The sequence below is a fragment of the Spermophilus citellus genome, assembly GCF_964194105.1.
Source record: "Spermophilus citellus genome assembly, chromosome: 9".
NCBI lineage: Eukaryota > Metazoa > Chordata > Mammalia > Rodentia > Sciuridae > Spermophilus > Spermophilus citellus.
This window is the reverse complement of record NC_138191.1, coordinates 3,217,211-3,244,580: the sequence shown is the minus strand read 5'-3', so window position 1 is coordinate 3,244,580 and position 27,370 is coordinate 3,217,211. Positions and strand designations below refer to the sequence as shown.

The window sequence follows — 27,370 nt, the reverse complement described above, 5'->3', positions numbered from 1 at the left end:
GAATAAAACCTCAAAGAAAATATTTTCTGGCCTTGCTATTCTGAGAAGGTTGTACAGGAGAGAATATGAATGCTGCTATAAACACTGCCAGGTTTTCTAGGTACATATGACCATTGGTAAAAGACACATGGCCACTAAGCTGTAGAGTTAAAACAACTTCTTTGTAAAACTTAGACCTCTAAGTAAGCCACAAAAAAAAAGAAGACAAGGATTTCAATATAGCTATATAATCTTAATATTTAATTTAAAAATAAAAACAAGGCTGGATTGGATTAGGAGAAAATGTCTGATTTGCAGAAGAACGTAGGAATTTTTTTTAATCATGAAATCACAAGTCATTGGTGAGAACAGCCTTCTTCCACAGGCTCACGAGGCTCCCTACAGAGCCTGCTTTGGAAATAAGAGGTGAATCATCCCCCTTACCGCCTCCCCACCAGGGACTGGCTCTCCCCAAAATCCAAAGGAGGATACATAACCCATCACATCTTCTGATCTGTACCAAGAGTCAGCTTCTAAATCCAGGGGAACCCCTAAATAAGGACCCAGTTCTTGAATAAATAAGGATCCCTTGGTTCCCCACTGAGGTTGGACATACCTAGTCAGAGAAACCACAAGGAAGGCCACAGGAACTGAGACCTTTGCTTTTGAACTTGTACACACAGTTGTTAGGGTTCCCAGGTTCAATCACCTTCTAACCACCGTAGTCACAGAGGAGGGAGACAAAGGAGGATGGAAAACCTGAGCAGAACCAGGCCCCCACCACCTTATTATGGCCCTATCAAAGTCCCTTACCCAGGGCTCACCAGTAAAGCAGCCAGTAGCTTTTGACTAGTCACTGAGGAAGCAGGGCAGGATGAGGGTCCCAGCTGGGGAAAGGATGGTTTTTGGAGAGGTCTGAGTGTGCAGGTATAAAAGGCAAGAAGAGCATACTTATCTCCTCACCATGGCTAAGGCACTGAGAGGAAAGAAACAAGGTAAGAAGGGTGAAGATGGAAGGGGAGAGGCTGAAGGGTCCCCTGGACCCATTGGCTTGAAGACAAAAAAATATAGGAATTGGAAATGGATGGGACAACCACATGGGCCCCACGACTGTGCAAAGAGAAGCATTTGAGAAGTGGGTAGAGTCACGCCTGCATGCTCATTACCCATAATGTTCCCCTCACCCTGCTCCAGAGTGGGAGAAAACTAGGTTGCAGAATAGCATAGGGTATTTCCCTGAGCCATAGGGTTAGTGGCTAAAGAAACAAAGCTTCATACATGGCAATTTCTACCCTTTCCTTCCCTTCTCAGTCTCTCTCAGTCTGTATGCTGACTATCCTTCCACTACAGAGAGAGGAAGGAGGAGTCAGCATCTAAGAGAAGGACTTTACAGGCCTAAAATATCCACTTCTCCAATGGAAAGGCCAAGTTCATCCATCAGCTCATTCTGATGCCTTTTTTTATCACCATCCCTTGGACCCATCCCTGTCTTAGGTTTGAATAAGTGGGTCACCCACAGGAAAGATGAATCCAAGGCTGGCAGGGCAGAGCAGGGCAGAGCGGGGCTGGCTGGGGTAGGCCTTGAGCCTGCTTCTGGACCCTGGAAGACCACAAGTTAACAGGAGCTGGTTTGCAGGTTGCTCTCCGTAAGCAGTGATGCAATGGATGAGGGGTCGTAGACACCGTCAAATTCCTCATCTGAGCTCAGTCCCTCGTGTTTGAGGGTCGACTCAGCCACTGAACGGGAAGTTTTGCGCCTGAGTCAGAAAGAATACTGGTAAGGAAGGGGACGAGGCTGAATCCCCCATTTTAGAGATTCTGTGCTGCCCCCGTGGAGCTGGGAGCAGAAGGGCAGCTCATACCAGGCGTCTTTCTCCAGGGATTTGATCCGGGCCTGGAGCTGTTCATTGACCTCGTGCTGTTCCTCCAGCTCACGCTGTGCTTTCTTCCTCAGGCCATCCAGTCGCTCAATCTCTTCTTCTGCTTCATCCACCTGCCTCTTCAGAGCCTTCACCCTCAGGCTTAACTGGACAGGATACCAAGTCCCACATTAGAAACGCACCTGCTACCATGGCCTAGAATCTCCTCTGTAACAATCTTTTTTTTTTTTTTTTAGATACTGATGGACCTTTATTTTATTCATTTATTTATATGTAGTGCTAAGAATCGAACCCAGAGCCTCCCACATGCTAAGCAAGTGCTCTACCACTGAGCCACAACTCCAGCCCCTAGAACAATCTTTTCTTTTAATGTTTTTAGTTGTAGATGGACACAATACCTTTATTTATTTACTTATTTATTTTTATGTGGTGCTGAGGATCGAACCCAGTGCCTCATATATAGGAGGCAAGTGCTCTACACTGAGCCACAATCCTAGCCCCCCTGTAACAATCTTAACAAGGGATAATTGCCTCTGAAAAAGTGCAACCATAGGCAAATTCTCTAGCCTCAGAAGTTGCCCTGGGATTAAATGAATTAAAGCATGCATAACACTTAGCAAGAGAAACCAGCATTCAATACATATGCTAACTATGACTGTTCTACTCTCTCCTTTCAATGTAATCTCTCTGTCCTTACACAAGGAAAGTTTAGGTTCGAAAACCTTACAGGAGATGGAGGCCTCCTTTATCCTGCAAGCAAACACATAACATATTTGCCCACGATGGTTTGGCCTCAGGGTCCATGTCCTTACCTGGTCTTTCTGGTCATTGACATGCTGCCGCTCATCATCAATTTGGATAGACAACTCTTTAACTCTCCTCTCCAGTTTCCGGTTGGTGGACTGCAGAACAGTCTTCTCCCTGGGAGAGGAAGGTAGAGGGGTATCTACAGCTATCACCATTTCTAAGAGAACCTTGCTTGGTTCTTTTCTGCCTCCAGGGACTTCTCTCCATCATGAGCCCCATCAACAAAACAAGGAGGGCTTAGGGAAGATCCAAAGAACTGAGGGAATAGAGGACACTGACATCTCAGAATTTCTTAAACTCCTTCTGCTCTGTATCAGGAGAAAAGGGGCTCCCTGAAGATCAGGCCAAGTTGGCCAGGCCTGAGGTGGAAGATGGGGGAGCCCCAGACAGAGGGAGGAAGGAAGGAGCAAGGAAGGACAGGCTCGTGTTACCTCTCTTCAGCTTGGAGCCGCTCCTGCAACATCTGATTTTGGGACTCAAGCTGAGAGAAACTGGCACTGGGCTTCTGGAAGCCTTCTAAGTTGGTCAGTCGGGTCTTCAGGTCCTTGTTCTGAGGACAGGAAGCCCCCTGGGTCACTCAATACTCCACTTGGTCATTCTACCCACCCCCAGGTCTATCTCCCAAACCCTCCCTCCTTTACCTGTCTCTCCAAGGAGATCTTGTCGCACTCCAAGTCCTGCCGAGCAGACCTCTCCTGCATGAGCTCTGCCCTCAGCTGATCCACCTGGGGGATGGGAGACAGGGACTAGCACTGGGGAGGGCAAAGAATGCGCCAGTAAGCTGAGCCAAGTAGGACAGAGCCCTGGTAGGGCAGACCCTGGAGGATGGCCTGTGAACCCCAAAATTCCCAAGCAACTAAGTCATCACAATCTATCCCAATGAGAGGAGCCAGAGACTGAGACAGAGCTTCGTTAGTCCCAGCAGGAACTAGCAGCCCTTCTTAACTGCAGCAGCCCTGAGTCAGGTCGAAGCAGCCCAGGCCACCAGGACTCTTTCCTCCACTCAAATTCCTGGCTTCCTTCCACTTGAGGAGATCTGCCGACTCCTCCTAAAGTAGAAGAGGCCCTGAAGAAGACCTAGCCACACTCAAGCCTGCAGCCAGAAGTCTCCGGATCACAGAAGACGTAGGGTAGAATGGTTTCTGAGAAGGCCCAGAGGTCACATAGTCAGGAGCAGACACAGTGGGAATCACCTGGTCCCGGCCACGGTTCACGCGGTCTGACAGCAGCTCCACGGTGTTCTTCTCCTCGTCTAACTCGGCTTCTAGGAGAGAGACTTTCTCCTAAGGCAGAAGGGCAAAAGGTCAGTTCTTCCCCGAATGCTGGACCACGGAATGCCAAGCTCAGACGAGGGCCCTGTCAAACTCCAGCCTCCACGGCCTTTCCCTTTGCCTATGCCCAGGAGCCTTTAGATCCTTGCCCCTGCCCAGAGCCATCGTGGACCTAGCGCCCTCTTCTGACCACATGTGGCATGGGCAGCAGACTGTGGTCATGGCAGGAAGGCAAACCCCGAAACCAAAGCACCAGAGTACATATTGGGGGAGCAAATTTAAGCCAGGCAGGCTTAGAACACGGACTTGGGACTAGTCTGTCGGGTTTGAAGATCATACTGGGTCTCAGTATTCCTCATCTGTAAAATGGAGAAAGCAAGACTATCTAGCTCAGGGTTATCCTGAAAATGAAATGAGTCTTAAGTGCCTGGCACACGGCACAATGTATGTTTGCTGCGGCTGCTACTGCTGTTATTACTGTTCTCAAGTATAGCAAATTGAAGACCACTCTTCACCCTAAAGGGGGATGCCCTGCTCAGCTCCAGTCAACTGTTGCTTTGCAAAACTCAGGTCTAGAAGCTCAGTGTTACATTTTTTAAATATAAAAGAAGCCAGAAATCTAAATTCTTATATGACACCTATAAATTTCTAAGCATTGGTATTTAGTTCAAGGTTGCTTAAAATCCTGCAGCCAACAAAACCCATCAACTTGAGGTACCAGTACAGGAAGAGGCTTAGAGTACCCTGGTTCCTTTCACAGAAGGCCACCTGTGCCAGGGCCCAGAACCCCCTCCTTGCACTCTCCCCCAAAGGACAACCCCCTGAGGTCCTCACCTCAAGGTTTTTCAGTTGCTTGGTCCTGTCATCCTGGGAGCGTTTCTTGTTCTCTGCCTCTTGCTCCAGGCCCTGCAGCCTCTGGACCAGAAGTTCTTTATCCAGTAGCGCAGTATCCCGCTCAGCCTGGGAGGCCTGCAGGGCCTGCCGCAGCCTCTGGATCTGCCAAAGGGGAAGATGGAAGAGTTCAGTGTAATATGGAGGTGGGAACTGAGAGGTGAGGTCAGTCTGCCCTTGAGGGAAGAAATCAGTGACATTCTTTTATTTTTTTTTTTTATATATTTTTAAGTTGTAGATGGACACAATATATTTATTTATTTATTTTTATGTGGTGCTGAGGATACAACCCAGTGCCTCACGTGTGAAAGGCAGGCGCTCTACCACTGAGCCCCAGCCCCAGCCCCTCAGTGACATTCTTTAGAATTGCCAGCACAACATGATGATAAAAAGCAGGCTGAATTTTAGTTCATTTTCATTGTTGTTTCAAAAAATTCTGTATACAAATTAGAATCACTTGAGGTCTTTGAAGGTAGGAGTGTAGGGGTGTGTGTGTGTGTGTGTGTGTATGTGTGTATGTGTGTGTGTGTGTGTGTGTTACAGTCTAGGCTGGTCTCAAACTTCTGGGATCAAGGGATTTTCCTGCCTCGCCTCCCAAGTAGCTGGGTCTACAGGTAAATGCCATCGCACCTGGCAGCCTAAGGAGTCTTTAAAAATGCTGATCCTGATTTAAGTAGTACGGGATACAGTTTGAGCATTGAGATTTTTAAAAATCTCCCCAGGTGACCAATGTGCAGCATAGTTTAAAAAGCACCGCTCTGGAGACAATGCATTCCCTGTCGTCTGTACCTAGAATAGGAAACTCCTTCTACCATCCCCCACTTTCATATGCCCTTCATTGCAAGTGTTTACAGCTAAACCTCAGCCCCAGGAACCCAGGCCACAGGGTCATTTCAGAGGCAGTGACCTTCAAACCTAAGGACATTCGAGCGACATTCCCATCCGCCTGCCATTTAGGCTCCCACCTCATCCTGGAGCCGGCTCAGCCCCCCAGAGGTCTTCTCAGCCTCACTGGCCCAGTCCTTGGCCTGGCGCTGGGCATCTGCCACTTCCCGACGGGCCTTTTCCTTGTAGTCCTCCAGTTGGGCCTGGAGCTGCTTCAGGGCTTGCTTAGAGTCATCCCCAATCTGTTCCAGCTGAAATGTACAAAAGAGTTTTCAGCCCTGCACCTTGTCAGGAGAGACTCTGTCCCCTTCCCAGGCCCCGCTCACAAGACTCTGCCTAGAGCCTGTTCCTGCCAAGGTGGCCCTCTCTTGCTCTTTCCAGGCCTAGGGCCCAAGTATGGATAGTTATTGTATACACAGGTTTGGGGTTTAAGCTCTGGCTCTACCACTAGTGACCAGTGGCATGGTACTTATCCTTTCTGGCTCTGTCCCTATCTATAAAATAGGATAATAATAGTACCTACATTGCAGAGTTGTCAGAGAATGATACTAATTACACAAAGAACTTTCCTCAGTGTCTGAAACAAAGTAAACCTTCAGTGACCAGGTTTCAGCAAACCCAAGGTGACAATAATTCTAAGGTGTAACACTAAGAAAGAATCTGCCAACTGAACTGTAACATACCTATTCCAATTATAAGACACAATCCAATTTCAGAAAGGGTAAAATGGGTACTTTAGAACTGATACATGAGGTGTCGGTCTTGTATTGTAAGGCAAGAAACTGTGACAACAACCTTATCAGCCAAAAGCAATTTATTTCCCTGCCTCCCTCTCTCCTTTCCCTCCCTCAGTTTAAAACTCTATTCAGGAAGATTCTTGAGTTTGGATCTTATAGACTTCTAAAGCAGAATTCCAGGAAACAGCCTCCAGGAATGAAGACTATGAAGAGCAGGTTGTTGGGGGGCAGGAGAAAACAGGGGGAGCCAGCGACACCTGAGGTATCTTTGAAGCAGGCAGATGCCCCACATTCTGCCTCACCCCAGCCCACCCCCAGGCAAGCTTCTGTATAAGCTGGGCCTCTTTCTGAGGGTCCAGAACACCCAGGGCCCACCTCCTTGTTGAGTCGGTCCACAGTTCTGTCCAGCAAGCGCTTCTGCTCCTCTAGTTCTGCCTTGCTCCTCCGCAGTACCTCCCGCTGCTTCCCCTCCTCCTCCAGGGCCCGGCTCAGGGCTTGCTGCTCCTGCCCCAGGCGGGCCAGCCCTCTCTGGGCCTCCTCCAGCCGGACCTCCAGAGCCCGCTTGGCTGCTACCAAGCTCCCCTCCTCCTCCTGAGCTTCATTCAGAGCCTCCTGGAGCCGAAGTTTCTCTGCCTGGAAGAGGGGAGAGTGACTGGTTTGGGCTGAGACGGGGCAGAGCTTGGGTTCAGGTCATCTGGATGTGGGTAGATGGGAGGGAGGGGAGGCAGGTGTTTATGAAAATGGTGGGCAATAAAAACTGGCTTCGAAGAACCAGCAAAGAATCGAGACACAGAGAGCAGGCAAAGGGGGTAGATCAGAGGTGAAAATACCCGAGGGCGGTCTGAAACATTCCCAGAGTACATGTCAGGACATGAACCAGGCAAACAGAAGATTCGGGAAGGCAAAACAGAATGGCACTACAAGTAAAACTGCACTATGGAATAACCAGAATAGGCAAAACCAGACGGCCGGGCGCAAGCAAGGGTTTACGCAGATCCGAGGGACAGGTCGGGAGGAAGCCAGCCGGTGGGTGCCACTAACCTCCAGCCGCTGCACCCTGTCCCTGAGCCGCGCCTCCACCGCCTCCCCACCCTCGGCCAGGCCGTGGGCTTCCTTCAGCTGCTGCTCCAGACCCAGGATGCGCCTGCGGAATTCGTCGTTCTCCTCCTGGGTCTCCCGCAGCGTGGTCTCCACGGCGGCCCGGCGCTGCCCCAGCACCGCGGTCTCCGCCTCCGCCGCCACCTTGGCCTGCGGGCAGGGGGGGAGCAGTGGCTCAGACCTCGGGGCTCGGGCCAGGAGCACGCACACCCAGGGGACCCAGGAGCACGGAGGAGGGGTCCCAGGCAGGGCTCCCTGGGAGTCCGAGCCCTGCACAGACGCGGTGGGTCCTCAGGTCCAGGGTCCCGCAGAGCGGGGCGGTACGTACCCGTCACAGGGAACTCTGCAGCCCCTGGCTCCTCAGCCCTCCAGACCCTCAGCTCCACCTCCAAGCCCGGTGCCCACTCCCCTTGCCTTGGAAGCCTCTTCACAGTCCTGTTTCAGTTGCTGCAGGGTCTTCTGCAGCTGGACGTTCTGCTGTTCCAGCTCTCGGACTCGGTCGGCCTCGACCCTCAGGACGGCCAGCTGCTTCTCCAGCTCCTGGTCGCGGTGCCGCCCGACCGCCTCCTGGTTCTGCCGCTGCGCTCGCAGCTCCTTGAGCTCATCCTGGGCCCAGCGAAGCTCCTAGAAGGGGAGGGGATTTTTGAAGGAACCAAGAGCCAGACTAAGGTTCTAGAAGATGGAAAAATAGAGAAACTCTCACACATTTTACAGGAAAGAATATTTAAAAAAAAAAAATGATGTGGCCACTTTGGAAAGCAGTTAGGCAGTTTTGCAAAAAGTTGAATATCCTCAGGTGTAGTAGCACATGCCTATCATCTCAGCTACTCGGGAGGCTGAGGCAGGAGGACCACAAATTCAAGGGCAGCGTGGGCAACTTATTGAGACTCTGTTTCAAAATAAAAGAAAAGGAATGGGGATGTAGCTCAGTGGTAGAGCACCGCCCCCGCATGAATAAGGCCTTGGGTTCAACCCCTAGTACCACAAAAAAAAAAAAAAAAAAGCTGAACACACACTGACTATAAGAAATCCCACTCTTCAGTATATACCCAAAAGAATTGAAAAATGTAGTTTGCATAAAAACTTGTATATGATGTTCATAGCAGCATTAGTCATTATAGGTCAAACAGAAACAATCCAAGTGTCCATCAGTTGATCAATGGACAAAATATAGCATATTCCTAGAGTAGAATCTTCTTCATCCATAAAAAAGGGATGAAGACATTTGCTACCACATGGAGGAATTTTGAAAACATGCCAGTGAAAGAAACAAAAGGCCACATGTTGTAGGATTGTGCTTATATGAAATAACCAGAATAGGCAAAACCAGACAGACATGGGCTCAGTGGCGGCAGGGGGTGGAGAGAATGACTACTAATGAACAGAGGGCCTTGTGCTGTACCTAGACAGTGGTGGTGGTCTCACAACTCTGTGATCACAGTAAGTCACTGTACACTTCAAAAGGAGGAACTTCACGGTATGTAAAATATAACTCCGTTTAAAAAATTATGCAGGGGGAGAGTGGGTTAGCTGATGGACAAAACAAGATTGGTCGTCTATAAAATAGTGAAAACCAAAAATGTTATGCTATAAATATTAGGACATCTCTAATTTCTTTTTCAAAGGAAAATTAAAATATGAATTCTTTAGATATTAGTTACTCTTACAACTCAAAAATAACCATAATTAGGCTGAAGGACCACATAACATGGTGAATCTTCAACGTAAGACACTAATAGGACTAATTATGAAGAAAAAGAAAAATAGCACACTGAAAGTTCTGTTAGACTTGTTTAGTCTGTTTTCCCAATGTATGTTTTGTTTATTTACTAAATATGTGATAAAATACATTTACTATATGAGATAAATTAAACACTAGTTATTGCTTTTTCGGTTTTACCCAAATAAAAAATTGACTAAGATTGCTGAGAGGTGGCCAGGCCATGGTCACACTTGTAATCCCAGCAACTTGGGAGGCTAAGACAGGAGGAGCTGGAGTTCAAGGCCAGCCTCAGCAACTTAGTGAGACCCGTCTCAAAATAAAAAAATAAAAAGTGCTGGGGATGTGGATTAGTGGTGAAGTACCCCCAGGTTAAATCCCTGATATAAAAAGAGAAAAAAGAGTTTGTTGAGAGAACTGTCCAAGTTCACTGTCAGCTAATATAGTGAAGAGATTTCAGACTATCCTTGATAGTTGTTAACTTCAAAACAACGTAATAAATATTTAAGAGTATTTCTAACTTCATCATTCTTTGGGAAGCTTTTGTGAGAAAAAAGTTTTCTCCTCTTTTTGTGTTACTAGAGATTGAACCCAGGAGCTTTCTACCTCTGACTACATCCACAGCCCTTTTTATTTTTATTTTTTTATTTTATTTTTTTAATATTTATTTTTTAGTTTTAGGTGGACACAGTATCTTTATTTTATTTTTATGCAGTGCTGAGAATTGAACCCCGTGCCTCACACATGCCAGGCGAGCGCTCTACCACTGAGCCACATCCCCAGCCCCTTTTTATTTTTTATTTTGAGATAAGGTCTCCCTAACTTGCCCAGGCTGGCAATTACTTGCTTACTTAAATCCTCCTGCCTCAGCCTCCTGAGTACCAGGATTACAGGTACACACCACCACACCCAGCTTCCTGGGAAAACAATTTTAAATTACATAACGACATAATACTCATCAATGTATTTTTGGCTGACATTTTTTATGGATTCTATTTTTTGGGGGGTGGTACTAGGGATTGGATTTAGGGGAGCACCCTGTCATTGAATCACATCTCACATCCTAGCCTGTTTTATCTTTTATTTTGAGATAGGATCTGGTAAGTTGCTGAGGCTGGCCTCAAACTTGTGATCCTCCTGCCTTAGCTTCCCAAGTCATTAGTTTGCAGGCATGTGCTACCGTGCCCAACTAGCATTTTTTTTTTTAATGTTTTTCTCCACCAAATATTTTGCATAATCTTGGGTTCTTATTTCTTGCAAAATAATAATTTACAGCAATTTCTTTCTTCATTTAAAAATATAGTTGTTTTAATTCCACCTAGGCAGTTTTTTAGTAGAGTTGTAATAAACAAGCATGGATTAACTAATACTTGTTTTTTTTTTTTTCCAGAATTAAATTTTATTTCACATTTATAGAAACTGTGAAAAACACCGACATTTTCCCATGTTACAGCACAACATTTCAACGGAATATTTCTTGCCATAAATAAGATCTTACTGATTTGTATAAATGAAATTAGACAGTTTTTGCTCTTCAAGTTAAAATAAAAATGACTTAGTAAATGATTGTTTAAAATTTTCAAATCCAGACATAAACATATGGCTTCATTATTAACATCCTATATTGTCCATTACAAAATTATTTCCATTATCAATTAGCACCCATTTATAAAGATGCATTCTTAACATAACTAATACTTGTTAACTGAGCATCTACTACATATCCAGGATTGTGGATCAATGAAGCACAAGAGCTAAAAGAATCTTTAGGAGGCCATAAATGGAAGAAAGTATTTTCATCAATTGTAGGGAACAGTCATCCAAAAATAATTATTGCCTCCTTATAAATGAAACAGCAAGAATATGAAGAAATTATTTGGGTTCACTTCAATTTTATGACCTTATTATTTGTGACTCTTCTATGAAATATTATCCATGTATGATTTTTTAAAAAAAGGATTAATTTTAAAAAAAATAAAGGACAAAAGGGGAAACTTTACCATGAACTTTAAGTGTCTCTGCCTCACCAGCAAGGCTGTGCCTTGGAGGCTGGAGAGATGGAGACCTTAAACACCAGTACCCCTTAGCTCCCCACGTCCTGACTGTGTACTCTCTGAACAGCCTTCAGATTACAATTTGGCTTCCCTGTAGGTCAGCCACCCACGCCAATGAAAGCACTCAGCCCATGGGGTGATATTTCTCATTAGGAATTAATGAACGGCCTTCTAACTGTACACATCTGTCTCATCACGTAGTGAATGAACCCCCCTGAAGGACGGCGGCTGTTGCTATGCTGACCAAATCACGTGTTTGAGCCTGTAAAAAGGACCCTGGAGTTTTCCAAATCCACCTAAAGCCTGCTGACCAGGAAGTCTCCTGAGGGGCAGACAGCAGCCTCTGGCTACACCCCGACCTGGCTGCTGCGAGCCCTGTCTCTGCAGTGAGGAGACCAGGGGCAGGAGGAGGCCTGAAGACAAGCACAGGGGACAGAGCCCTGCAGGAAGTCCTGTGGATAGCCGAGACGACCAGCTGCTGCTCTGCGCCCCAGCTCCCACGTACCTTCTTGAGCTCCTCAAGTTGGAGATTATCTCTGGTACTGGCTCGAGCATGCTCCACTTCCCTCTGCAAGACCTCCACCTTCTCCCCAAGCTCCTCTTCCATCTCCTCCTTCTCCATCCGCAGCTGCAGGAGTCTGAGCCCAGCCAAGGTAAAATAAAGGGGAAAGGGAACAGGGTCAGACCTCACGTCTGGGAGAGGTGTGTACGACAGTGGAACCCACCTTCCTGGAGGCCACTACACCGAGTACCCACTCTCGAGAGAGAGGAAGGTGGACATGGTGGACATGCATTTGGGAGATGGCAGAGTCAAGTATAGCCTGGGGAGAAAGGCAGTGGGTACAAGAGTCACAGAAAAGTATTCCTGGAACAAGTGCAAGGTTCTCACTCCTGCTTGGTGGCTCTAAGCTCCTCCTTGTTCTTCTGGAACATGCTCTGCCAGTGTTCGGTCTCCTCTGAGGTCTCCTCCAGTTCCCTCTGCAGACCCCGTACCAGGGCTGACATCTTCTGCCTCTCAGCCTCCAACACGGCATGGTCCTAGGTAAGGGCAAAGGTGGGTGCCAGGAGGCTTACTTCAAGGCAAAATGCAGTGTAGAGGGGGAAGCTAAGGCCCAGAGGGCACCAAGCCAGCTGCACCCCAACATCCCAGTGGTACCTAGCACAATGCTAGCAGAAGGTTCTCTCCCCCCAGGTCACCTCCTCTTCTCTGTCATCTACAGGAAGCCTCCCCCGTTACTTCCCGGCGGCCCTCTGGCCACACATCCTCCCGGTGAGTCGGACCTGCTCTCCCTCCCCATGTCTCTCTAGGTCTCCTGGCCCGGTTCTGACCACATCTCACCCATGTCCTTCAGGGAAGGCCCTGTTTCAACCATGAAGAGTCCAAACAGGCAAGACCCCCAAACCGACCCACTCCCTGGCAGTGCCCTGCCCCCCAGCCCCTGCCCTGGCCACATGCCTGGGTGGCATCTTGCATGCTCCTGCGAAGCTGCTCCGTGTCTCGCTGGTACTGCTGGCGGACCTGCTCCACCTCCTGGTCTCGCGAGGCCACCTCTTCCTTCAGGGCCCCCTTCAGGGCCGTGAGCTCACGTTCCCGCAGCCTCAGCTGCTCCTCTACCCGCTGTTTCCCCTCTAAGACCTCTTCCAGAAGCCCCCGGGTCTCTAACAATTCCTGGGGAAAGGGAAGAGAAGAGCACAGGGTGACACGTTAGGATCCTCTGTTTACTCACTCATTCATTCAGTCAAGAGGCATTTATTGAGGGCTGTGGCTCAGCAGTAGAGCACTTGCCTAGCAAATGTGAGGCCCTGGGTTCGATGCTCAGCACCACACAAAAATAAATAAGTAAAGGTATTGTGTCCATCTACGACTTAAAAATATTAAAAAAAAAAAAAAGATTTATTGAGCACCTTGTACTAGATATGGTACCCAGGTTTCCCTGCCCACCAAGATGCCTCGTTAGGATAAAGGAAACCTGTTATTCCGGGCTGAGGGAGGGCCAATCCCACCTCTGAGTCTGCCTGCACGCACACTAAGGAGTACCTGAAACAAGCCGTCTACTCTGTATTTTGGGGAACCCATGAATGGGCAGACTTGAGCCTGCTCCAGGTAAGAGGAACCACACTGGGCACATAATCCCACTCCCTACCTTCAGCAGCACCTCCTTGGCAGGTTCAGGACCCTGACCCTGCTTCAGCTTGTTCTGCAGCTCCATCACCTGGGTCTCCAGTCCGTGCCGTAACCTGTCGCCCTGGTCCAGGAGCATCTTCATGTTCTGGAGCCTAATAATAGATGACACCATTGAACACCAGGTGTCAGGCAGTTTTCTAAATACTGCATATTCATTCATCCATTCACCCACCCCCCTTTTTTAAAATATTTATTTTTTAGTTGTACAAAATGCCTTTATTTTGTTTATTTATTTTTTATGTGGTGCTGAGGATCAAACCCAGGACCTTGCACATGCTAGGCGCTCGAGCGCTCTACCGCTGAGCCCTAACCCCAGCCCCTTTAACCCCCTTTAAGTATGTATTCAAATCTTTTGTTTGTTTGGGTTCTATTTTGTTTTATTTATTTACTTATTTTTGACACTGGGGATTGAACTCGGGGGCAATCGACCACTGGGCCACAACCACAGCCCTATTTAGTATTTTATTTACAGACAGGGTCTCACTGAGTTGCTTAGTGCCTCCCCTTTGTTGCTGAGGCTGGCTTTGAACCTGCGATCCTCCTGTCTCAGCCTCCTGAGCCACTAGGATTATAGGCGTGTGCTACCGCGCCCAGCATCTATTTTGTTTTTTTCAGTGCTGGGGATTGAACCCAGGAATGCCCTACCACTGAGCTGTATCCCCAACCCTTTTATTTTTTCCCACTTTTTTAAATTGACGCATTATAGTACACATAATGGGTTTTATTGTTACATATTCACACTTGCACATAATATAACAATGTATTTTGGCCAGTATCACTCCCCAGTGGTTCCCCATTCCCTCCCTGCCTCCCTCCCCCTGGTCCCCTTCACTTTTCTTTTCCTTTTTCCTCTTTAGCTTTCACATATGAAAGAAAACATATGACCCTCAGCTTTCTGAGTTTGGCTTATTGGGTTTATCATAATGTTCTCAAGTTCCACCATTTTTCTAAGAATGACATAATCTCATCCTTCTTTATGGCTAAGTAGAACTCCATTGAGTATGTGCACCGCATTTTTCTTTATTCATTCATCCACTTAAGGACATCTAGGCCGGTTCCATAGTTTGGCTATTGTAAATTATGCTGCAATAAACACAGGTCTGCACATACCACTACAGTATGACTAATTCTTCGAGACAAATACCAAGGAGTGGGATAGCTGGGTCATATGGTGATTCCATCCGGGCCTTGAGGACCCTCCTACTGATTTCTATATTGGTTGTCTAATTTACAATCCCAACAATAGTGTAAAAGTGTTCCTTTTTCTACACATCCTTTCTAGCATTTTATTATTGTTTGTATTTGTATTCTTTCTTTCTTTCTTTTTTTTACCAGGGATGCAGGGGCACTTAACTACTGAGCTATATCCCAGCCCTTTTTATCTTTTGAGATGGGGTCTCACCAAGTTGCTAAAACTGGCCTCAAACTTGCAATCCTCATGCCTCAGCCTCCTTAGTTGCTGGGATTACAGGCACGCACCACCCCACCTGGCTATTGTTTGTATTCTTTTTTAAAAAAATATTTATTTTTTTAGTTGTAGTTGGACACAATACCTTTATTTTACTTATTTATTTTTATATGGTGCTGAGGATCAAACCCAGGGCCTCATACATACCAGGCGAGCACTCTTCCACTGAGCCACAACCCCAGCCCTGTTTGTATTCTTGACAGCTGCCCAACTAACTGGAGTGAGATGAAATCTCAGCGAAGTTTTGCTTTTCATTTCCCTAACTGCTAACAACGTTGAACTTTTTTCATATATTTATTGGCCATTTGCATTTCTACCTTTGAGCAGTGTCTGTTTAGTTCATCTGCCCATTTATTAATTGGGTTATTTGGTTTTTTGAGTTCTTTATATATTCTGGATATTAATCCTCTGTCAGGAGAATAGCTGGCAAAGGTTTTCTCCCATTCTGCAGGTTTTCTTCACATTGTTTTTTTTTTTTTTTTTTTTTTTATCTTATGTGGTGCTGAGGATCGAACCCAGTGCCTCACACGTGGGAGGCGGACACTCTTCCACTGAGCTACAGCCCAGGCCTCTCTTCATGTTCTTAATCGTCTCCTTTGCTGTGTACATTCCCACCCCTTTTTATTTATTTCGCGACAGGGTGTCCTAAATTATCCAGATTGACCTCAAAACTGTAATTCTCTTGCCCAGCCCCCCAAGTAGCTGGGATTACAGGTGTGGGCCACCATGGCTGGTTCCCTGTTCAAGTCTTAACCAAGGCTCTCCTGACCACCTTACTCAATACTGCAGTCTGCCCCCCGAACACCTGACCTTCTTGATCTGCTAAGCCTGCTCTACTCACCAAGTTCCAGACGATGCTAGTTTCCTGTCAGTTCCCTTTCTCGAGAAACTAAGCTTCTGGAGAAGAGGGTGCCTCTCTGCATCGCTCACTGAGGTACCCCAGGAGCTAAGACCAGTGCCTGTCCTGCAGCGTCGCTGGGAGAACACCTGCATCAACCCCGTGAGGCAGGCAGGACAAGGAGGCTCAGTTTGCAGATTAAGCACCTGAGGCACAGAGGCCACCAGGTGGCCTGACTCCGAGTCCACACTAACACCATTACTAGAGAAAGTGAAGAGAGGGTCCTGGGTGAACCGGCCCCCTTCAGCTTCTGAAGATCCCCTCTGTTTCCTTGGACCTGGGAGGGGGGCCTCTAATGCCCCCCACGTGCCATCGCTGCACTCACTCCTTGGTGCTCTGCTGGGCGTCCCCCTTCTTCCTCTCCAGCAGGTCCTGCAGCCGGTCACACTCCTCCGCCTTCTCCTCCAGCTGCCGCTCCAGTCTAACCCGGGACGGCTCCAGCTTCTGTCGCTTCTGGGGAAGGGATGAAGACTCTCAGACCCAGAACGACGGGAATGTCTAACACGCACTGGACACTCACTGCACGGCAGGCACAGAACCAAGGGCCTTCCGAATCACCTGGGGACCAGGGACGGTTTAAAACACATCCAGAGATTCTGATGTTCTGTCCTACTCCCCTTGAGGATGGGCTGCGTTTAGTGGCTCCCTTCTTGCAAATAGGAAAATGAGGAAGTGATGTGTAAGTTTGAGATTGAGTCATAAAAAGGCATGGGGGCTTCCTCCTTGGATCACTCATTCTGAGGGAAGGTGGCTGCCATATTGTGAGAGCACCCAAGCAATTTTATAAAGCCATAGAGCCAAAAATTGAGGCCCCAACCCACAGCCATTTGAGAAAGTCATTTTAGAAGCGGATCCTTCAACCTTACTCAAGTCTGCTAATGACAACAGCCACAGTTAAAAGCTCCACTGGGAGACCCCGAGTGAGAGTGACTCAGTCCAGCGGGTCCTAGATTTCTGGTCATCAGACACTGAGAAATTCTTGTTTTAAGCTGTTAAGTTTGAGGATAATTTGTTATAAGGCAACAAATAACTAAATGATAAATAATAGTACTATTATTATTCCCACTTCACATTTAAGGAAACAGAAGCTTAGAACACTTAAAGAATTCATCCAAGAGGCTGAGGGGATAGCTCAGTGGTTGACTGCATCCCTGGGTTCAATCCCCAAACCCACAAAAAGGAAAAAAAAAAAAGAAAAAAAAAGGACTGGTCCAAGGTCAGTTACAACAAGACAACGGTACCAAAATTAGAACCAATCGACTTTGACGCTATAGTCCACTGCGTTGCTTTCTAGAAAACAAGGAGATCACAGTCCAACACTCACTGAGCACAAACAAGGCAATACTGTGAAGGATGGAAGCAGTATTATAAAAAGGGACAGAAACAGAAACCTGGATGCAGTGGCACATGCCTGTAATCCTAGCTACTGAGGAGGCTGAGACGGGAGGATCTCAAGTTCCAGGCTATCCTAGGCAACTTAAGTGAGGTGCTAGGCAACTTAGAGAGACCCTGTTGCAAAATAAGAAACAACAAGGGCTGGGGTGTGGCTCAGTGGTTAAGCGCCCCTTGGTTAAATCCCAGTACCACAAAAATTTTTTTAAAAGGGCTAGGATTTGCTCAGTGGTAGACCACCTCTGGGTTCAATCTTTAGTACTACAAAATAAAAAAGGATACACAGTTTTTTTAGAATGAGACTTGAATTTTTCGTTTCTTCTCTGCAACTTACTGTCACAGATAACTTACTTAACCTCTCTGATCTTAAGTTTTCTCATCAGAAAAGGGTCTAGATGGGTTGGGAATGTGGCTCAGTGGTAAAGTGCTTGCCTCAGAAAGATCTGAAACAACAACTTTGCAAGGTTTCTATAATGACTACATATTACCCAGGGCAGCACCTGCTACAAAAATTGTATTCAAAAGCTGGGCATGGGGGTGCATGCCTGCAATCCCAGCAACTCAGGAGGCTGAGGCAGGAGGATCTCTAGTTTGAGACCAGCTTCAGCAAGTTAGTGAGGCCTTGTCTCAAAGTAAAAAGGGATGGAGATGTATCTCAGTGGTAAAGAGCCACTGGCTTCAATTCTTAGTATATAAAAAAAATATGTTCAATCAATGACAGCTACTAGTATAGCCGTCATTATTACATGATGAAAAGAACACAGGCAAAGAATTTTAGTAATTTTTTCAAGCTATATACAGCCAGTAAATAGCAGAGCCAGGATGAGAACTCCCAAAGAAAATGCAATGGGAAGTAGTTGGATCCTAATGTACTCGGCCTCCCTGAGTCCAGGGAACCCAAGAGTCCTTGCTAGTTCTAGTGCACACTCTTGTCTAGCCTCATGGGACACCTGAGCGCTCATCTCACTCTTCAAGAGCCGCCCAGTCCACCTTCAGGCCACGGCTTTCCCCCTGCCTCCCTCTGCATCTCCAACCCCCTCACCTTCACCTCTTCCTCCAGTTTTTTCTGCAGCTCCTCCACTTTCCGGGTGACTTCACTCTGCCCTGCTATGGTCTTAGTCGAATCAGGAGAAACCATCTGCTGGAGGTAAGCAAGGAGGAGAGGGCGGGAGTTGATCCAGACCCCGACCCCTGGAACTCTCCCAGCCCTCACCGGGACCCTTGCTCCCACCTGAGGAAGGCCACTCACCACCAGAGGCTCCATCTGTTCCAGAACCAAACTAACCTTCCTCCTAACAGAGGCTTCACTCTCTGAGCTTCTGGAAGGCAAAGGGATAGAAGCAAGAGTGAGCAGAGGAAAGAGGGAATAAATAAGGAGAAGGGAAAAGAAGGGAAGGGTGTGTCTCCAGTGTCAGGGGCCCTGCCTACCCCTCCTTGAGGATGCCATAGATGGTGGCCTTCACGTGGTCCACACTCCCTGGTGGGGCCGTCTCCTGCTGGTCGCGGAGAAGGTCCGGAGTCGATTTGAACTGAAAAGAGAGAGAGAGAGAAAGAGAAAGAAGAAAAAAAAATAGGAAGGTTAGGCCAGAGGTGGGTATGGAGCCACCATGAAGTGGAGGGGGCAGCTTCAAGCATGATAAGGCCGAGCAATGGGCCAGGGGGGAGTGCAGGCAGGACACCCCACACACACACCGTCGTCACATTGTTATTCCTCAGTAAGCAGATCTCAACAAGCCCTGAGCTCTGTCACCAGGAATTTGTCACTAGCGGTGGTTGATGTATTAGAGCTTCTAAATGATTTACTTTTAGAGTGAACATAACTTTGTCTCCAAGTAAAGTTGTTCCCCCTCTTCCTTAAAAAAAAATTTTTTTTTTTTTTTGGTACCAGGGATTGAATCCACGGGCACTTAACCACCAAGTCACATCCCCAGCCCTTTTTCATATTTTATTAGAGACAGGATCTCACTGAGTTGCTTAGGGCCTCTCTAAGTTGCTGAGGCTGGGCTTGAACTCACAATCCTTACCTCAGTCTCCCCAGCTGCTAGGATTACAGGTATGCGCCACCCTGCCCGGCTCAGCATTACATTCTTTTTTTTTTTTTTTTAACATTTTTGAGTTGTTGATGGACCTTTATTTATTTGTATGCTGTGCTGAGAATTGAACCCAGTGCCGCACACATGTAAGGCAAGTGCCCTGTCACTGAGCTACATCCCCAGTCCTCAGCATAACATTCTTGATAAAGAAAGAAGTTGTGGAATTTTGGCAAGAGCACCAGGGAACTGCTCATATTCTCCAAGTCAGTCTTAGAAAACTGTAGACCTAGCCAATCAATATTTGCAGGTGACTGAGGCCTGGTTAATGGCTGCGGCAATGACAAGTGACTCTCCATGCTTGTGAATAGTGATTTCTTGGGCTGGGGATGTGGCTCAAGAGGTAGTGCGCTTGCCTGGAATGCGTGTGGCCCGGGTTCGATCCTCAGCGCCACATACAAACAAAGATGTTGTGTCCGCCGAAAACTAAAAAAAAATAAATATTAAAAATTCTCTCTCAAAAAAAAAAATAGTGATTTCTTTATTTTTTTCTTTAGCATTACTTGGAATTGAACCAAGAGGTGCTCTGCCACTAAGCTGCATCCCGGGTCCTTTATTTTCTTATTTTGAGACAGGCTATGGCTAAGTTATTGAAGATCTCGCTAAGTTGCCCAACCTGGCCTCAAATTTGTGATCCTCCTGCCCAGGATCTGGGATTACAAGTGTGCGCACTATGGCCGGGCACAGTGGCCCACGCCTGTAATCCAAGAGGCTCAAGAGGCTGAGGCAGGGGGATCATGAGTTCAAAGTCGGCCTCAGCAACTCAGCAAGACCCTGTCTCTAAATAAAAAGGGGCTGAGGATGTGGCTCATTGGTTAAGCACCCCTAAATTCAATCCCTGGTACAAAAAAAAAACAAAAAACAGTGTGCACACATGCCTGGCTTGTGAATAGTGGTTTCAGAGTCAGCTCCACTTTCTTTAGAATTCTGCCCATAGAATCACCTCGTATCTGTGAACATCACCCACTCAGTGGATGGAGAGCAGAGGACGAGTCCCGGGGCTGGTGAGCCAGGGTGGGTGAGAGGGAGCGGGGAGAGGTGGGGAGGGACTGAGTCTGACCTGCAGCATGGTGGGATCCCGTGCTCTCTCCTGTGGCTCCTCCAAACTCTGAATGACCCAGTCCTGAGCCGGATGGGGATGGCTAAGGCCCCGCACAGGGCTCGGGCTCTGGGATGGCTGTTTCAGGCTGCCCACATGATTGTCACACTTGGCGCTAGGAGTCCAGTGGTCCGGGGACCGGCGCTCCTGTTCCTCCGGGGGGTCCTGTGGGAGCCGGCTGTCCAGGCTCTGGCTCCGCTGGCGCTGTTCCGGGGGCAGTGTCCGAGCACGCCGGCCCGTGCGTCCCCGGGTTTGGCCCCCAACTTGACTGTCGAATTTGTTGATGAGGGAGTCCACTGAAGACAGGGGGGCGGTGTCGATGGTGCTGTCTGGCGAAGTCTCTTTGGGCGCCAGTTCCAGCAAGCTGCTGCTCCTGTTGCTGGAGTCCAGAGGGATGGGGCCTGCCAGGGAGGCCTGGGACTGGGATCGGGGTAGTCTCCCATTCCAGTAGGACCCAGGCTCCTCGTCAGACGTGCTGCCCTGCGAGGAGGCGGGAAACCCCTTCACCTGAGAGTAGGGGTTCTCCGGGAGTTCCGAATCGGAGCTCAGAGTTCCTGGGGCCCCTGGGTTGTCGGATCCCTTGATCTGGACCCCGAAGGAGTCACTTCCTTTCTCGCCACTGTTAAGCACCACAAAGGGCTGCCCGGCAATGCCCTGCACGCGCACGGCGACCCCGTAGGTATTGGCTCTGGCATCCTTAGTAGGGCGTCGCACTCCACGACGAATGGTGTCCATCTCTGCACCCCCCTCTGGCTCTGTGATAAAGCGGATCTGGACTCCATGGTCTACAGGGCCCCGAGGCTCAGCCATGGCGGATGCCTGCTCATGGGTAGGAGGGATCCTAGAAAATGAAGAAAAGAGTTTTAGCTGAATAACTTGCAACAGAAACCCAAACACCTCCACCTGCCCACCTTTAACAAAACTGGTTGCCTTATCAGTTCCTGGTATACACCACAGTGGTTCTCATACTTTACCTGAGCAGCAGAAACATTGAAATGTGGGTCCCCCCCATCCCCAGTTTCTGATTCAGTACGTCTGGGGTGAGACTTGAGAATGTGCATTTCTTTTTTTTTTTTTTTTTTTTTTTTTGAGAATGTGCATTTTTCCCTTGTCTAGCACTTGTGAGGCACTGGGTTCGATCCTCAGCACTGCATATAAATGAATAAAAGATACACTAACAACTAATAAAAATGTTTTAAAAAAAAAGGGGGCTGAGGTTGTGGCTCAGTGGTAAATCCCTTGTCTAGCACTTGAGAATGTACATTTCTAACTAAATTCTCCCTGGTGATGGCTGATACTATCTGCTGTTCCAGATAGCACACTTTGAAATTCACTGACCTAGAAGAATCTGTTTCCTCTGATACAGCCCTGGGGAGCCTGGCTTTGTCAAGAGTTTAAAGATTCTGCTTGATTTTCAAACATACTGCGCACATGTAACACCAAGTGCCTCCGTCCTCCCCTGAGTAAAGGCAGATCCAAGGCCTGCCTACCAGATAACCTCCACCCCATGGAGAAAAGGGGGCCTCCTCTCCCAGAGCTCATTTAAAATACAGATGACCTCAAAATGTGGCATCCCCTTTCTGATGGCAGTGATGCATCTGCAGTGGGGGAATGAGAACTGGGGTCAGGGATGGGAGAAGGGAGTGTTTCTATTGTCTACAATAGAAGGGCATGGACTCTCTACTCCCTTTGCCTTTGAGACCATGTAGACACATTATCTATTCAAGAAAAGATCTACAGCTGGGGACACAGCTTAGTGCCAGAATGCTTGTCCAGCATGTGTAAGGCCCTGGTTTTGATCCCCAGCAAACAAACACCAAACGAAAAAGAAGAGACTTAAATTAGGTTTTAAGTGGGCCAATCCAAACACACACTCCCCACCCCCAACAGGTAGGCTTTTCCCACTGGAGGGCAGAGGCAAGGCTATGGACAGATTAGCTCCCCGGTCCGCATTCCAAGCTTGGAGTCAGCAGATGGAATGTTTCAGGTGTACTCTGGCTCCAGGAACTTGGGGGAGAGGTTCTACTCCAAGGAAGAAAAAAAAAAAAAAGAAAGAAAGAAAAAAAATCCACTTCCCCACCCCTTCTGCTAGTCTGTACCAGAGCCCAGCCCCAACCTCCAGGAGGAGCCTCCAATGTGCCAGACAGAAAAGTAAACATGCCCAACGCAACCTCCTTGTTGAGTTCTGGGCCAAGGAAACTTGGCAAGATCCCTTTTAGGAATTGTAGAAGTGCTAGAAATCCAGCAACCAGGGTGAGATAAGAAGGGAGAGGGAGAGATGCAGAGGCAGAGCTCCAGGTGAGAAAGGGCTAGCACTCCCAGCCCCTCTCCTCAGGAGAAAGGAACAGGGAGGGAGGGGTCCTTCTGGGGGAAGGTTCTTCATTTTGGGGGCGTTGGGACTAGATTTGAGAAAACTGTGAAAGCCATGCATCCTCCCCCAGGAGACACCCCACACAAATTTCTGCCACAAAATCTTAAAAGGTTTGAGAAAGCAGAGAGGTATAGTAGTTCTCCAAACCATTCATCTGGTAGAAAAGACACTGCAGTAGAGTCGAGATCAGGCTTGGAAAATCCTAGTTCTGCTCTTCACTTGATGTCTATAACCTTTCGAAAATCACAATTTGTCTGAGCCTCTGTTTCCTCATCAATAAAATGGGGATAATGAAACTTCACAAGGTAATTAGCTGTGAGAATGACAATAAATAATTACACAGCGTATACGATTGCAAAAAGTTGTCAAGTTATGCTCTTAAAATTTTTGCACTTTATTACACTTATTAGATATCACTTTAACAGAGCGAGGAAATGATAATATATTAAACATGAAGGCCCTGTCACAAATCTGACAGTCAATGCTACTGTTCACATAAATGACCTCCTTTCCACTGTAACTTCTTGGTTTTACTTGGTTCACAGAAGGATGTCACATCCTCAGAGAAGCCTTCCCTGACGACTACCTCCCACAAACCAGATCAGATCCACATTATATGCTCTACAGTTAACCCTCGTGTGAGTTCATCTCAGTTTACATTGGAGTGATTGTTTTCTAGCTCCCCCCACCAGACTATAAGTTCCTAGAGGGCAAAGACCATCAACATCTGAGCCCAGTGCCTCGCGTGGTAGATGTGAACAAATATTTGTTGAAGGTTGTATCCTGAACCTAGGCTGAGTCGCCTAGCAGCAGGAAGATTGCCCAGCGATAGCCCACAGCCATTTCTCTCTTACCCTACTAACAAGACCTCTTCCTGGTCTGAAGTCCTGGCCCTACGCAGTCATGATCTTAGAATCATATGTGCCTAGACTGCTACTCTCAAAAGTCACATGACTTATGCATGACAGAACTCTGTCCTGTCAGTCCGTCTACAGATCTTCCAGACCCAGGTCAAACAGTTCCCACCTAGGCCCGGCAAAGTACACAGCCCCTTGGGTGAGAACGCCGAGTTGTGCAAAGGTGGTATCGAGTACTCCCCCAGATCCCATGACTCCCCAGTCTCAATCACCTTTAGTCCCAAGGCATGTGGGCCAAGGGCCAGGAGGGCTGAGGGATCTTTGGGGTGGGTCAGACAGCAGGGTTCTAAATGATTCAACACGGAAAACCAGAAACCTACCCTCCTTCAGTTACAGAGGACAGCAGGGCGGGGCCAAGGGAACAGGGCAGCTCCAAGGCCTTGCGTAAGTCCCAGAGGCAGGTAAACAATGATTGGGCACCAGGCAACATGGAGCCCAGGGCCTGTGCTCTCACCAGATGCCAGACCCTGCTTTTTCCTCCCCCGGCTTCTGCCCAGGGCTCTTTTCGCCCACTGTACTCTGGGAAGAGACTAGGACACAAGTTAATTCAGTTTCATCTGTCTGCCTCTGCCATTCCTCCTGCAGAGAGGAGGACCCGCTGTACCTGGGCCGACAGCAGCTTCTCCTGAGTTACTCATTAGCCTGCTCTGCCCCAGTTCCATCACCTCTGGCCCAGCCATAGGCACCTGGTTCCCAACTAGGAGTGACAGGGTCCCTGGACTTCTAGCAGGAAGTGGGGGTGGGGTGGTTTCGGGGTGTGTGTGTGTATGTGTGTGTGTGTGTGTGTGTGTGTGTGTGTGTGTGGGCAGGCACACACACACATAGGACAAACTGGTACACAGAGGGCCAGGCGATATGCCAGATGCCAAATAACTGGCATATTTAGAAAATAGGAGAACCAAAAGAACAGAGATTAGAAGCCCCTGCATGGTAACAAATAAAGTAAATAGTCAAAATAGAAAAGGACAGCTCCCCTTCTCTTATCTCTATAACTTGACAAAGTTTCTTATCTCTATAACAAGGTTCCCCATGAGTCCAAATAGAACCCTCTTCCCAAGTGGACTCCTGGCTAGGTCCACCGAAAAAGGCAGAAACCTGAGAGCCAGGCTAGAGCTGCTTGGCCAGTGGGGGAAAAAAACACAATGAAGAACTGGGCCCCTGCAAACTGGCTGGACTGGTTTGAGAGGCAAGGGGAAGGGGAGGGCCAGGGAAACTACATGGGCAGCTGGTACGGCAGACCAGAGAAATTCCATACCAGAGGAGGCGGGAGGAAGGGCAAGACCATGGGAAGGGCTCTGTCCAGCTTGGATGCCAAAGCCAAGGCTCCCAAGGAGGAGGCACCCGTTCAGGAGGGAAGACGCAGGAGAAGCAGATGCACAAAGAACCCGGTGAGTGACAGAACAGTGTGTGACAGGAAGACTTTGTCTCCCTTCACCACTCCCTCTCAAGTTCCCAAAGTTGCATTCCTGATCCCACACTTACCTTGCCACATCCCCAGCCAAGATCTCCCCTCCCTGGCCCCAAGAGAAGCAGCCCTACCCCCTCCGCACCTCCCACAAGGGTAATGGCATGCAGACCAGCCTGGGAACTGCAGGCAGCGGTCTAGGAAGCCAGAATCCTCTTAGAGTCAGACAAATCTCTGGATTAGCAGGCCCCCAGAGCCAGACCCCTACTCCCAAATACCCCCAATAAAAACAAAAAGAGGTGCTGTGGCACGTGCATGAGGACCATCTACTAACAGCAGTTGCTAATTATTTCCCAATTACAACCTTCCTCAGGCAGGGCATCCAAGGGGCCAAGCTGAGGTTGGCTCTGGTTCCATAGCTGCCTCAGGCAAGGAAATCTGCCTTAGAAGTCTTGTCTGGGCCCCAGTGAGCACCTCTCAACTGGCCTGGGGATTTGGAGGTGTAATTCCCCTAGTCTTTTGGTCTCTTGGGGAGTTCTGCCTATTTCCTGCACCACTAGTGCATATTGCCAATCTGACAACCATCAAGGATCAGGGATCAGGGATGTCTCAAGGGGTTTCAGGCAGTGATGAGGCTTCCGGGAAAACATCAAGGAAACTGATTTGGCTCCCAGACCTCACTCAGTGGCCCCCATCTAGAATTAAAGAAGAAATTACGTGTGCTTGGAGGAAAGAGTTCTCATGAGAAATAAGGATTTCTAGGTATTTTGTAAACCCATGGATCTATGCTTCTGCATATCCCTCTCTTGGAGAGCACATTCTCTCTCTGGGGGAATAAGGAAAAATGCTCCCTGGCAGGAAAGCAAGGAAAGCTGTAGATAGTTTCACACCTAGCCAGGAGATGGGGGGGTGCCCTCTTGTTCTCCCCTCCCATATTTCTGCTGGCAGCTGCCTTCACCTGTAGGTGATTGGTTACAGAAAGATTCCGCACCTCAGAGCCATCTCCAACCCAGAGAGGTGTCTGTGGCCAGCTCAGACTGGCAATCCGGAAAAGGAACCTCAGGAAAACAGCACCTGCTGTTGCCCTCCCCTTAGGTCTCTGAACCTCAGGCAGCAGCTCCCTTCGCCCAGCTGGGACTAATTCTTTCACCCCACCGTCACCCCGGTCTCCAAGAAAAATTCTGCCCCTAGGGCTGGCACCTGACCTCCAGAGATCTCCTGGCCCTGAAACGCTTTCATGCCCTGGGAATAGCCTCAGCTTCAGGTGCCCAACGCTGACACCTTCTCTGGCACCTGCTCTAGCACCTGAGAGCAGGGGTCAACCCTTGATCAGTCCTGCCACCCTAGCGGACCTCCCCATCTCTCCCCTTCAACTCGGCACCTGTGCGATGCAAGTAGCAATCTCTGCTCGCCTGCACCCCCGCCCCTCGGGGCTCACCTGGGGGGGGCCGTCTGCCTCCCAGGTACCCTTGCCAGCTGCCAGGTCACTCACCCCGGCCAGGGTCGGCGCTCCCAGGCTGGCGCTCCTCTCGGGCTCCGGCGGAGCTGCACGCGCGGCTCCGGCCCTCCCCCTCCGTGCCTCGCGCTCGCTCCTTCCCCCTCCCACCAACCTGTTACTCCCGTCCAGAGCTCCACCCCCATTGGCCGTCACCGCCCGTCCCGCCCCTGCGCTCCTCCGGTTGGTCCGCTCCTTCCAGGGGGCGGGGCCGCCGCCGTGGGGACCCAGACCCGGGGTCGCCAGCGGGGTAGGCGGGAGGGGCGGGCTGGGTCACGTGGGCCGGCGGGCCGCGAAGCGCCGGGGCGGGGCGGCCAGGGGCACCGGAGGCCATTTTCGGGGCGTAGTGGCTGGCCGCCAGTGGCCGTCCCCCACCTGGGCCTCGGCCGTCTCCCTGCAGAGCATCTCTTGGGCTCTGTTGGAAAAGAGCCTCCTGCCTCCGGCTTTCTCCGCGGGAATCTCGGTCCTAGTCCTTTTTGTCCTTCATCTGCCTGCGCACAAGCCAGGACACTCTCTTGTCACTTTCTGCAGAAAATATCTCCCTTGTCCTCCGACATCAGAGCTTCCTCCACCCCAGTTCGTCTCGCTTTCCCCCAGTCCAGACCTGAGCCCCAGTCTTGGTTCTCCTTTCCTGTCTCCTGACCTCCACTATCATTTTCCAGCCTGACAGCCTTCTTTTTTTCTGAAATATTTATCACCATAAATCTACATGATTCTAAAAAAATCAT

The 27,370-nt window shown here is 48.8% G+C and overlaps 1 protein-coding gene across 1 annotated transcript; it reads right to left on the bottom strand.

Annotated features, from left to right (window-relative positions):
* Positions 1 to 326: 326 nt before the first annotated feature.
* On the bottom strand, positions 327 to 26,735 carry CGN (cingulin). Its single transcript, XM_081308536.1, has 21 exons — positions 26,640 to 26,735; positions 20,416 to 21,295; positions 18,694 to 18,794; positions 18,515 to 18,584; positions 18,308 to 18,403; positions 16,199 to 16,326; positions 13,467 to 13,599; positions 12,779 to 12,991; positions 12,212 to 12,360; positions 11,828 to 11,960; positions 7,963 to 8,172; positions 7,492 to 7,698; positions 6,826 to 7,083; positions 5,794 to 5,964; positions 4,772 to 4,933; positions 3,860 to 3,949; positions 3,308 to 3,391; positions 3,098 to 3,216; positions 2,672 to 2,780; positions 1,842 to 2,005; positions 327 to 1,736 (listed from the first exon to the last, which is right to left on the bottom strand). Exons 2-21 carry the CDS (start codon positions 21,262 to 21,264, stop codon positions 1,595 to 1,597), a joined length of 3,588 nt encoding a protein of 1,195 aa, XP_081164662.1. The 5' UTR covers positions 21,265 to 21,295; positions 26,640 to 26,735; the 3' UTR covers positions 327 to 1,594.
* Between the last annotated feature and the right edge of the window lie 635 nt (positions 26,736 to 27,370).

What these genes read in the sequence shown, in the direction of transcription:
- CGN (XM_081308536.1), bottom strand. Translation starts at nt 21,264, where the DNA reads ATGGCTGAGCCTCGGGGCCCTGTAGACCATGGAGTCCAGATCCGCTTT. An exon ending in ACTGTGAAGAGGCTTCCAAG is followed by an intron (nt 7,699 to 7,962) that starts GCAAGGGGAGTG and finishes CCCTGCCCGCAG; the next exon opens with GCCAAGGTGGCGGCGGAGGC. An exon ending in AGCAACTGAAAAACCTTGAG is followed by an intron (nt 3,950 to 4,771) that starts GTGAGGACCTCA and finishes CTTCTGCCTTAG; the next exon opens with GAGAAAGTCTCTCTCCTAGA.